This window comes from Aplidium turbinatum, chromosome 14, assembly GCF_918807975.1.
Source record: "Aplidium turbinatum chromosome 14, kaAplTurb1.1, whole genome shotgun sequence".
NCBI lineage: Eukaryota > Metazoa > Chordata > Ascidiacea > Aplousobranchia > Polyclinidae > Aplidium > Aplidium turbinatum.
The window spans coordinates 19,866,670-19,879,037 of NC_137485.1; the positions used below are offsets into that span (position 1 = coordinate 19,866,670).

The 12,368-nt window shown below is 34.8% G+C and overlaps 1 protein-coding gene across 1 annotated transcript in view; it reads right to left on the minus strand.

Annotated features, from left to right (window-relative positions):
• The window catches only part of LOC145783202 (dachshund homolog 1-like), a 49,220-nt gene extending 37,056 nt beyond the window's left edge, over positions 1–12,164 (minus strand). Inside the window, exons 1-4 of the mRNA XM_082595003.1 lie at positions 12,042–12,164; positions 6,967–7,104; positions 3,295–3,396; positions 2,488–2,594 (exon numbers count right to left, since the gene is read on the minus strand). Of these exons, the coding sequence (XP_082451129.1) occupies positions 2,488–2,594; positions 3,295–3,396; positions 6,967–7,104; positions 12,042–12,164 (470 nt within the window). The remainder of the gene's footprint in view (positions 1–2,487; positions 2,595–3,294; positions 3,397–6,966; positions 7,105–12,041) is intronic.
• Positions 12,165–12,368: the final 204 nt, after the last annotated feature.

Consider the following 12,368-nt stretch of genomic DNA (forward strand, 5'->3'; position numbering starts at 1 on the left):
CCTTGAATGTTTCACTCTCGAACAATAAAACATGCCTTTCAGGTCAACCAAAATGCAGACACAAAATAAAGTATAGTATTACAGAAGCAAATCTTACAATTCTTTTTAATATTTAAGACGTTATGTCGCAAAGCTCTTCCTCAGGTAGCTACAAAAAAACAATTTTTTTTAGAGTAAATTTCGCCTAAATGCAACGTTTATTGTCCAGATAAGTAATCTTGATTTGAGATAGATTTCTTTTCTTACACACTTTTGGCTTCGTTTTATTTAATTCAGTTTGCATTTCCATGCAAAACTGGTAGTGTTAAATTACAAAAGCTTTGAATTTGGAGTGGGCATAAATTCCCAACCAACATATTTTAGTATCAAAATATCAGGATTTCTAATCTTAATTGGTGAAATAAAATCCTTTTTTTATACATTTCTAGAATATTGTATCATTTTTGTTAATGCAGAAGGGAAAGTCATTGCATTGCTACCACATGACATTCTGTCAGTATCACCAAAGTACTGCAAACCATCTATTCCAGCGCAAGAACACTGTGTGTGCTTTACGTCACAAATTCCAGGAATAAACAAGGACAATGCTTTTCCTTAAGTGAGCTTTAAAATAAAGAAAAAACAAAAATTACCCAACCCTCGAAAGAAGCATTGAGTTGACCCGTTATTTCCAAACATACATTAGGATGATGTAATTTCGGTGTTGCATTTACTAAAACACATTAATGCTTTTTTCGTATTTAGCTGAGGCAAGATTGAAGTTTAATTTTAGTTTTTAGTTTTTGTTTCTTTGCTTTAACTACCTTCACGGCACCTTATATTGCATGAACACAAAAATAACAAAACAACGCTTTGAAATAACTCAATCGGTTGGCTGGAGAAGTCCAATTTCAAAATACTATAATTTGGAAGCGCGCTGCACTTTGTTGTTACTGATGTTATTTTTCTATTTACGTTTATTTCAGTACAAGTAGACGTTGAATGTTTGTTCATGCTTATTTTTCTGGGTGCCAGAATACAATGATTGACGTTTTACTGGATTAAAGGTGGATTTTTGACGGATAATTAACGTACTTGCTGGTTTGAGCGGCTCAACTGTGAGCAAATGACTACAAAGACACGGTTGAATAAACACAAAGATGAAAGTGTAACTTCCCTTAATCCAATTTACCAAAAAATGTCGAAATATCTTTCCAAAAAATGAAAGTAAAAACCTTTTCGTTTTTATTAGATCTTCAAAAGGTATCTCCCAAATAAGGGAAGACTTTCATAGGTTAATGTTGTTTGAAATGTCAAATGAATTCTCTATGTTATAATGGTGATAGACAATTAAGACTAGATATCGATTTAATGACACAACAGAGCACTGAAGTTAACTTAGTATAAACAAACAGAAACCAGAATCACACAAAAGCTGTGACTAACTAAACGGGATTTTTCCATTCTTCAATTGAAACAATTAGTTTGGCTTCATAAATTTTACCAAGGGTCAGCATTTCGAGGAATCTTTGTCCAAAAAGAATGGAGCCTACCACACGTTTATCAATAGAGTTGCGTAATTTTCGCGGAAATCGTTCAAAATACTGTATGTTTATCATACTGGACAAGCTGTATGTATTCGCAAATCAATACATTTATAGCCATTTTGGGATGAACGCCAATTCGATTAATTGTTGATAAATTGTCACACAGACATAAATTAGTATACATTTCTCATTTGGTTTACTGTAGGCCTACATTAAAATCAAAACAAACTGTCGAAATCAATTTATTTATCTATTAATTTAATGTGAGATTATGTTGAGTCAATGTAGGCTAAAACACGCAGCCTCTGTTGCACCAAACAGAAGGCTCAAGGTTATTTCGCAACATCCTAATGCAACAACAGGCTTCATTGCATCGTATGGCACTAAACTACTACCAGTAACATTGCATACAGTATCGTAAATGATTGCAAGAATGACCCTAGCGAACTTCCCAAAAACAAGTTTATTAAAGAGAGGTTCTCAAATGATAAAAGAATCCTTCCTTTTATCTCTATTTCTGCATTACAAATATACTGTAGTTGTATAAAAATTTTTACAAAATATAGTGTAGGCCTACGTCGCGCGTTTCAATTTTTTTTTCAAAATTTTATCTAAATTTCATCAAAGTAGTAATCTAAAGATATCAATAAAATTTATTTTCTGGGAATAGTTGAGCCCGTCGTTCACACCCTCCATTTCGTAATAATCTAGAACCACCACTTCACAATTTAAACAAAACAGAAGCAATCGTCTTCGATCTAGCAACACTTGTTCATTCGCAAATACAACTCAGCTTTTGTGAGTTGGCTTGATTTTCCATTCTCAAGGCTATGACTGGTCCTACTATATTTCCATTCGCAAAGGTTTTCAACGTGTTAGAAATGCAGTAACCTAGATTGTTATTCTTAATCGAAGTGTACTGAAATTAGAAGTTCAACAAGCCTGAAGATTAAACAATTACCTGGCAGTAGTGCAATCTTGGTAGAGAACTTCAAAATCCTTTCTCGTGATTAGCTTGCATCTGTTGACGCCTGGCTGTATCGCACCCAAGCCTCGTAAAACTCGAACCTGAATGAGTCAAGCAAATTTGTTTACAAAACTCAGTCATCAAATCAAGTAAGCTAGCATGACATACACCAGACTTTGGTTTTCAATCTACAATGGTCTAGATAAATTTTAGTCTGGAATTTTATCTTAAATCGCTAAATATGAAGCAGTTCGCTCTGATCTGCAAAAAGAAATGTCAGTGAAGAACACTTTTTGACATAAAGAGAAATAAATGCGTCGGATGCCAAAAGTAAAAAAAGAGTTAAAAACTTTCAACTTTGACACTTCAAAAGAAAAACGGCTTGAACTGTTTTATTGGATTTCTTTTGATTTGTTTGGATAATTTGTTATGATGCGCAGAAAACATTTCTTTCTCCAATTCAAAAACAGTAAGCAGACATCATTTCAAACTTAATCAGTCACAAAAGCCGAAATGAGGAACAGAGAAGCAAATTTAAAAAAGGGATTAACAATTCTTTTTATCTTGAAAATTTTTCGAGTTAGTTTTTTCTTATGGAATTATACAATTTGGGTAGAGAGGTAACTTTTTTAAACCATAAACAGACATAACCCAGCAACAACACTAGATTTAACATTATAAAAACAAAAAACAAAAACAATAATCTAACGTTTTCGGCTAGTCATACTGCCCTTTTCAAACCTATATGTCTGTTTTATGGAATTGTGGACTGCAAAATGTAATTGCTTCGTCAAACCTCACCTGTTCAACGTTACAGACAACAGGTGTAATGTTCAATCTTTTTAACTTTGTGTAAACTGTATGAAGTCCTCCGACCAAATGCTTCAGAAAAAGATCAAATGCCTAAAAAGATAAAAATATATCGCTCAGTATTGGTTACTTTCTGTTGAAGATCTTAAACAGCAAAGGCTGGTATTCGAAATGATGTGAAAAGCTACCATAAATAATCTACATCAAACGTATTTTTTTCCGTCAAATTTTAGTGAAAAAGTAGCTACCGTCTTGTATAACAACACCGCAGCAACTGAATGAAAATAGTAAGTTTTTGTACAGTTTCCACAAATTTACTGTTTCAGCTTTTGAACGTTTAACTGCGAATATGAAGATTGACGAAAAACGTCATACCCGAGAATCGAGCCGCTGTTTATCGCGGAGGGCACCAGATATTGTGATTGAACAATTAGAAAACTCTTAACAAGCAAAATAGACACTTCTTGTGCTTCTGGTTCAATTAACACAATACTTTTGGCTACATAGCCGAGTGGTGAGAGCTCTGGCGCGATGGTCAAAAGGACGTCGGTTCGACACCGCTCAAGAGCATGCGGCTGTGTTGTTCAAGCCACGAAGATTGGCTTCTTCTAAATGCACAACAACTGGTCGAACGCTTGGATACCAACAAAAAAGGCGAACCTCAACCTGATATGAGAGTGATTGCTATTTTGTTGCTTATTTTCATCGCCAAGTGTGCAAGTTCATACTCGCCTTGGATTGCGTTGCCCAATTTAACTTTGGGCAATAGAAACTAGGGAGAGAATTCCACTGAACTTTATTTTATTGTGTTTCAAAAGCAGAGCCCAATTCATCTATTAGAGAGTATAAGCGTAGACGACAAAGCTTTTAAAACAATCATTTTACGAAATTCCAAATGCCAGCATTTGATGAATGCAAATTAGCAGTACCATCTGTTAGATCGGGAGTTAAAATCTTTGCGTTGCAAAATAGTGGCAGAAAGCTTTCCAAATAAAATATTTAAACACGAACGGCTTGTAAATGACGACTATTTGCTTTCGTACAAAGAGCACAGTTTGAGGTCCCGGGTTCTACAACAGCTTAAATATGAATGCAACAAACAACTTCAGCATGTTTTCGGAATGTCTCAAGTAAATTAAAAAGCGTTAAATGTGTAAAATATTCTCGGCTTGCCAGCACCACTTTGACTCAGCTTCTGGTATGCATCGATCAGATAAACTAATCTTTTGCGACTTCGCTTTTTCCTCACTGAGCTAACTTAACGAGAAAGTGAACAAGGGTGGATACGCTCGCAATCGGCATTTGAAGTAAAGTTAGAAATCAACCGTAAAAGTTAGTTTGTGTAAACTTTGCAAACCACTTTTTTTTCTGTTTTTAAAATGGTGTTTTTTTGATTTACAGTAGGATTAAATCGTTGCTGTTTCTTTGCTGATATCAGGCTTAACAAATGACACGAAGTTAAAATAGCTCAATTCTCAATCAACTTGTTTGTTCAAAGTACCAAGCAGTGCCACAACATGCGGTACAGCGGGGAGAGTATACACAATACCTAAAAGTAAATAGAGTTTAAGAAAAATAACCGATTTAAAGCTGATAAGAAAAGCTGAGAAATCAACTAAAACTTTCGAAATGTCTGTCCCAGTCATGGTTTGTCGACCAAAAACAAACTTTCTCTAACTTCATGGGATTGTTTCTTTCATTTGCGGTTGCCCCATTTCGAGGATTGTGTTTATGCAGGATACATCTATTTGGTAATTTTGATATTTTTGATTTTTCACAATTTAATCTTTTTTAATCAGTACAAAGTAATATTATTTGTCAGTAGTTACCCCTTCAAAATTAAAAATTAGGCTTAATGTCCATACGTCTACTAGATTATATAAAAATTAACGAAATAGTCAATTGAAATGTTTGTCAATTTCGGCAAGTGAAGTAGACGTTATAGGCCTATAGGCGTCTTCACATCAGTTTTGTTAATTGCTAACTTTTCAGTAACCGGAGTAAAGTTAACAGTCAACAGAAGTCTGGCCTTTAGTATAAAGAAACATTTGGTTTATAACGTAGCCTATAGTGGCAAATATGTTCATGACGCTGATACAACCTTTAAATAATTTTAGGTTAAAACAAATTTGCTACGTTGTTAGTTTAATAAATGCAACTATTTAACTTAATTCATCCGAGCAAAAATTCCAAAATGAATTATCATCATCCTTTGGTGTTTCGCTTAGAAATTTCCAAGGGGTCACAAGCATGCATTGACTTTCTTATTAAGATTACAGAAGTTGTCAGCTTTTGAAAATGTTTTCCATCTGAATTCTATAAACGCCCCTCAACCCACAACATTATTCCAATCCATGTGTAAATGTGCATTCGACAGGCCAAAATTAAAACATGATGTGAAGCTTGTGAGGAAAGTCATTTTTAGACAGGAAACGCAACAGTTCACGACTGGTGTGCTGTGCAAAAAGATGTGATTTTCTTGCCGTTGTAGGCCTATTGGATTGAAAGAGATTTGGTTTGAAAACCAAATATAAAACAGGGCTGAGTTTATGTTTTAAAAACTGGTCGGCAGTGCAAAAGGTTGCTTATACAATATACATTGGCAGTGGTAACTTCCACTTTCTGTGTGTTACCCCACTTCTAAGCCTAACATATTGGCGGCCATAAGCAAAAGCGCCTAAGTGGTGTTGGCCATAAAAAAAGAAAAAAAGAATTCAAAACACCCCCACCTAACCACATGCAATCATTTCTAAGTCTACAAGTAATTAAATGATATCAAATGGTCATGCATATTATCACAAAGAAAATGTGTTTTCATGGTCGAACATAACTTTCTCTAGCTTTGTGAGCAAAGCAAGTAATGTCTAAAGTCCAGTAAATGTTTCAAAAGTGACTAGAATCATGCAATTGGCTCTATGACAGGTCGTCAATATAACTAACATCTAATTCAAAACCTATTCTTTCATAAGAGATTTAGTTGCAGAATATAATTTCTTGTCGACACGTGTTTTCAAATACACTGCACAAACACAATAAGATTGCACTGAGCGGCCCTGCTGTGATCTCAAGTTTGTAGAAAACAAATGCAAAAAGCAATTGATTCCCTTAAATTTTTATGTTTGAATTCATCCCCAATCATGGTGACATGGATATAATTCGCGGCAAGTCGACAAAGGAAAAAAGCGCGAGTGTTCGCTACCGAATTGCTTCACAAGTAGTAAATTTAACAGAAAACTGTTTTCAACTAGTGAATTCGAAAGTGTATCAACAACTAGTGTATTTAAATTTTCTATTATAGAAATTTCAGAAGAAATTAATTTTCTTTTTTATACGTTTTGTATGCCTACGTCTCTTCCTATTTTGATTCACCATTCCTTTGCCATTTATTTTACATACCATAGCTGTACATACGTAGAACAAAACTAAATCCTCACCTTTGCAAGTGTTGCGTGTTGTTTTTTTTTACAAAGGTTAAACTTTTTAAACTGCTACAATATCTTGTAACATTCAAATTTCTTGATGTTAGTCAAGTGTAGTGGCGGCAACTTTAATTGATCCACCATTGCATTACAATTCAATAAGCAATAATCTAAGCTTTAACTAAGACAACGAAATGGTCTGACGTTTACACCATAGTCACATCGATTGCAGTTGTCGGCCTACCTGAGGGAGACAGATATATTCCTCACATCCAAGCGAAAAACTTGCCACCTTGGTCCCCCTTAGCTCCACCATTGTACACTCGTTATTGGTAGGTATGTTCTCCACAGGAGGAGGGGTGCTGTAAGCTGGTCGTTCCATCTGGAAGAATTTTGTTTCATATAACAAACAAGATGGCAATGTTTACTTAGGCGAAAACATATAAGGATACTGTAAAAAATCCATTTATTACTTCCAAAACATTACAATCGCCATGAAGATGACTCACTTGTTTAATCAAGCCCTGGCCAGGTGGAAGAAATATAAATGACTTAGACTCATTTATACTTACTAAATCATATTTATAGGCAAGCAATGCTAAAGCAAACTTAAAGATTCCACTTTCTCTGACTATTAACTTACAAAAAAGTAACGAAATTCTAAATGTTTTAAAACAGTGAAAGATGTTTTTACAGTTTCAGCAATGTATAAACTCTTCACAGGTCGAGATTATTACCTGCCATAAAATAGCTTAGTTAGACTTTAAGGAATAAAGATGAACATTTCTATCAACGTATATTACCCATTTGACAACAAAATATGAAATTTGACGGAAATAGATAGCTGAAAGGAGGCTATATAAACTTGTCAACAAAATACAGTGAATCTTCAATTAAACGTTCAAGCGGCGTGTCTGTTTGTCAACACATATAGGTGAGAGACATGTTTCTTTAACACAAGATCGTTTTCTATGGAACGTGATGGAAAATTCACAGCTCATGACGTCACTGTCTTCCTTCATAATTTGAGAGCTACGATTTATAGGCGAGCATAATAGATATAAAAAGGTTATGAAATGAATAAGTCCCGCCATCATTAGTCAACAGGCAATAAAACTGAATGGCCGAAAACGTTTTCTAACGATTTCACTGCATTGAAAGTTGCATATTTCATCTTTCTTCACCAAGAGCTTACGATTTGCCATTTCTTACGTCTTTTGACATTAGAACGATGTAAACCTTAAAGATATTCTCTTGGTTCTTACAATTGCTGTCATATGAAAGGTTGCATTTAGTTCACTGTATAAAAGCTTGCAACAAAGGAGAGAATGACAAATAGGATTAATTTCCCCTCAGCTATGTATCGCATTAACAACAGGGTCACTTGGAAATCTTGCCAATCAATGAAAGAAAACTCATCGATCTAATTTCTTCAAACGTTGAATGAGTGTAAAATTTACATTGGGAACCACATTAATCAAAACTTATTTTCAAACGTCAGCTAAACGAAAAACAATCAACGATTATATGAATATTAGAAAGGGGTTATTCATAAAAGGAGTTTTGGCACCAAAACTTTCCAAATATTTTAAATAGACAACAATTTTCCACCATTCAAAGCCCAGAACAAAGTTATATTATCCTTAAAAAGAAGAACAAATACGTAAATGCCTGCACAATCAAAAAGGTAATATTATTGTAAATTGAATGGAAACGAGGTTAGCAAAATGCAAGCACACGGTTTCACAACACAGTCTATTTATTGTTTCAAATTTCCAGTCATAAGATCTGTATCACAATTGAATGAATTTCATTATAGAGTGGGATTGTTACTTCCTTTAGCACACTGAAGCAACAACCAGTCTCCTGAAGTTATGCCAACTGTGCACGCCCACGAATTCCTCAATCTTTGACAAATTCCGTCGATTTTACGTCATGTTACCGATAAAATACTATAAAAATAACGCAAGGGTATGTTGTTTTTTTCTTTATCAATTAGTTACGTGATCTATAAAACTGTCATGGATCAAAACTTTACTCGGTATTCATTTTCAAATGCATAAAGTTGTGGTTGCCGCATTGGCCAGAGTTTCCATGTATGTTTTTGAAAAATTTGAGAAGCAAAACTCAAAGCAAAAATTCGAGAAGCCACTGTTTGTGATATCACCATCGGCCATCGCTGTCCAAACACTGTCAAGCATAATTCCAGAGCTTTTCTTTCCAATCTTTATACTTTTTCTCATCACAAAAATGATCCCAACAATATTTTTCCACCGAAAAGAAACTTGTGGAGAATTTTTTCCTTATATTGCTTTTTAAGTAACACACAAATGGAAACTTGTAAGGTTTCTTTAATCCTCAGAAACGTGGTCCTTCAAAACGAGTCAGGTTGCTGAGAGTAAAGTTGCACCAGAACGCAGATCTAGATTCAATCAATCAGACAAATACAGTGATTGCGATTGCAACAAACGCTTGAAACATCGAACTGTTTTTAAAGTTGGAGAACAGCCATGAAAACACTTGACTAAACAAAATTGGATGCCAAACCAAAAACTTTCCATGCAAAATCCATTGTTCATGCATTTGCAAAATTATTTTGCAGATGTCATGGCGCAACGTAACAAGAACAGAAACCACGCTTTTCCATATGACAACACGACGCGTTGGATGAGTTTTACTTGGTGGTTAATATTGATTCAGAGTCTTACGTTGATATTTTAAACACATCGAAAGCAACAAAATGAGCAACCAGTCTCACAAAAGCGAATCAGAGCCCGAGCAGCAGCAGAAACAATTTGTTGATAATAACTTTTACCAACGGAAGTTTGTGGCTTTAGCATTTTAGTGCACCGGTATCTTATATTGATGACAATGACAAAAAAACATAAAATAATACAACAAATTCGATTTTTCTGTATTTTTGACGAAAGACTTGATGCTAAAGCAAAACACAAACTGTACGCACAGACCCCACTTCAGGTCAGTTATGATGTTGAATGAAACATTGAACGATACTGATGCTTTTCAATTTTGCAAAACACTTTAACAGCCTAATGGTTGCTGAGCAGTAAAACAAAAAAAAACGTTCGCTTCACTTTTTCTTACAATTCCTTGTTAAAACGTAATATTAATATTCGTCAGTGTAGGTCTATTGACATCACATAACTGAGGGTTAGTGAAGACAAAAGCTCGCCTGTCAATCATCAGAATTTCACTATGAAGTTGAAGACCTGGGTCGATGCCAGGTGGAGAAAGCGAACAATCGTTCACAAAAATGCTCAGCAGCTCCCTAACTTAGGCCTGCTGCATCTCCAAGATATCAGCCTTCAAGCATTTGCTTTGCACTTTCCCTCAAAAGATTGAGTCTTGGTTTTATGAAACCTTTCTTGCAAACTTTTGTTCTCACAAACAACAAGAAAACATAATATTCAAAATGGCGCGCATTATCACGCACATTCGCGACATAATTAAAACCTTTTGGTGACGCCATTTTCCTTTCATTAAGCTTTCAGTTTTAAAATGTGATTTAGACGTTAGCCTACAACCAGCACAAAGGAGCCAAAATGGTAGCTAAAAATGACTGAGTGCTTTTTTTAATATATGACTATACTTGCCTTGACCCTGATACCCACCTTCCTGTAGAAAGTAGATCTTGTATCAAGTAAAACATTTAGAGCACGTAAGACAGTAGTTTTGCAAAACACGTGTCAATTAAAAGTTAATGGTTAACAGCCTCAAACGTCAAACAAGCATAGTAGCTAGGCCATTATTGTAACACAATGCGCTTTATTAGAGTTACAGAATGTTGTTAATTCGGGCTGAAACAAAAAAACTTTATCTTCTCAATTGACATGCGCTATCTGGGGGGTGTGGGTAAAGCAAATAAAGAGCGATTAGCAATCGCAAACGCTCAGAGGAAACTCTTCTCACATTTAAGCAACCCAAGGTCCTTACCATTAATTTTTGTCAGGAATTAATCGATGTAATGTAATCAAATGTCACACAGATGCAAAAACAGAGAGGCGGGATAATCCACTTGTTAATTTTTCTTTATCGAACCTAGCGACTAAAGCAAAAATTATCGCAAATAAGAAATGATAACCATCTGATAACCGTTGGCAAATATTACAACAATGTTCGTAGCTATCTGGGGTTACTAACTTAACACTCTTTAAGACACAAAAAGAGTCCAAGCTTATCACGACACAATTAAAGCAGGTTGGGTTTATGAAAGGAAATTTCTGTCTAACCATAGCGATAAATCTTAATGCAGGGCATTGCATTTCTACCACTCTGTTGCTTAAATCTGTATTACAATAACACTGTAATCTGATTCCTAGTTGCAAAGTAAAAAGTAGTTCACGCAAGATTTCTGCCAACTGGTTTAAACGCTGAACATAGACTGCTCAAAAAGTTGAAGTTTTTGATCTTTCTCAAAAAACTTGTTGCTTTCTCTCTAAGAATATCACACAAAGCCAACAATAGTACAAACGCCTAACAGCCAGATGAGAGAATCGGTGTCACTTTCAAAGCATGAGGAATAAAGTGATTTTGTGTTTGCAAAACCCACATCAGTTCTAAATGACCAAAACACATTTTTATGTTGATTGGATGTTTTTCGAAGTTGAAAAACGGTAGGCTACATGTGTTAGTTCTGAACGAATAAGATTCGAAAACTCTAATTACTGGTGACGTGTTTCTAGCCATTATGACACCTATCAAAGGCGTAAATGATGACATCATAATTTGTTTGTAACGAAATCGCCTCTTTGCGTTTTCAGCCAGAAGTAATTTCCTTCTTTGGTTTATTTTATTTTACTAAAAGTTTTTGAGGCCTTTTTTAATTGCCAGATTAGTTTAGAAATATTGTAATAGATTTAATTTTGAGAATATCAGTCAGACAGTTGCACAAATGATCGAGAGTGGGATCGAGAGATGTGGAGAAAGATGACGTATAGAGTGACCGAGAGTCGTAAACGACTGAACGGATGATGATGATGATGCACAAATGAAAACGAAAATTTAAAAACATCTTGAAATTCTTGGCATTAAAGTAGTTGAAATAAGATAATAATAAAACAGAATCCATTGAATGTTTTCAAGAAATGATTTTTGCTTATTTGCGACTATGTGTGAACAGAACACGTGCTTCTACATCGGAAAAACATAATAGCGAGGCAGAATAATAAGGTTCATTTTGCGGCAAAAATTTACAACTTCTTCCAATGTGCCTGTTTATAGAATTCCAAGAAATCAGACATAACCTAATGCCGAAATTGAAACCGATCACACTGAATGCAACAGTCAACGAATCCTTACCTTGTAAGAAGACATTTGAGCCGGACTCATCACGTTATCCCACGATTTGTTGTGCATTGTAGTCGCTAGACGCATTACAGACATATGAGGTTTCTTGAAAATGAAATGGTCTACAGTACACATAACCTTTAGATTTAAAAAACAATAAAAGTTTCTGATATTAAATACTTTTAATAAAGCTACTTGACAGTGTGCGTATTTCTTCGCAAGGTCAATAGGCTGTATTTTTTCAGTGACTACTTTAAGTTCTTTTACAATAAGCAAAACTTATGAGAACAAATTTCTTTTGCGTGATGCAGATTTAAGTATTGATTTAAAGATAATGAT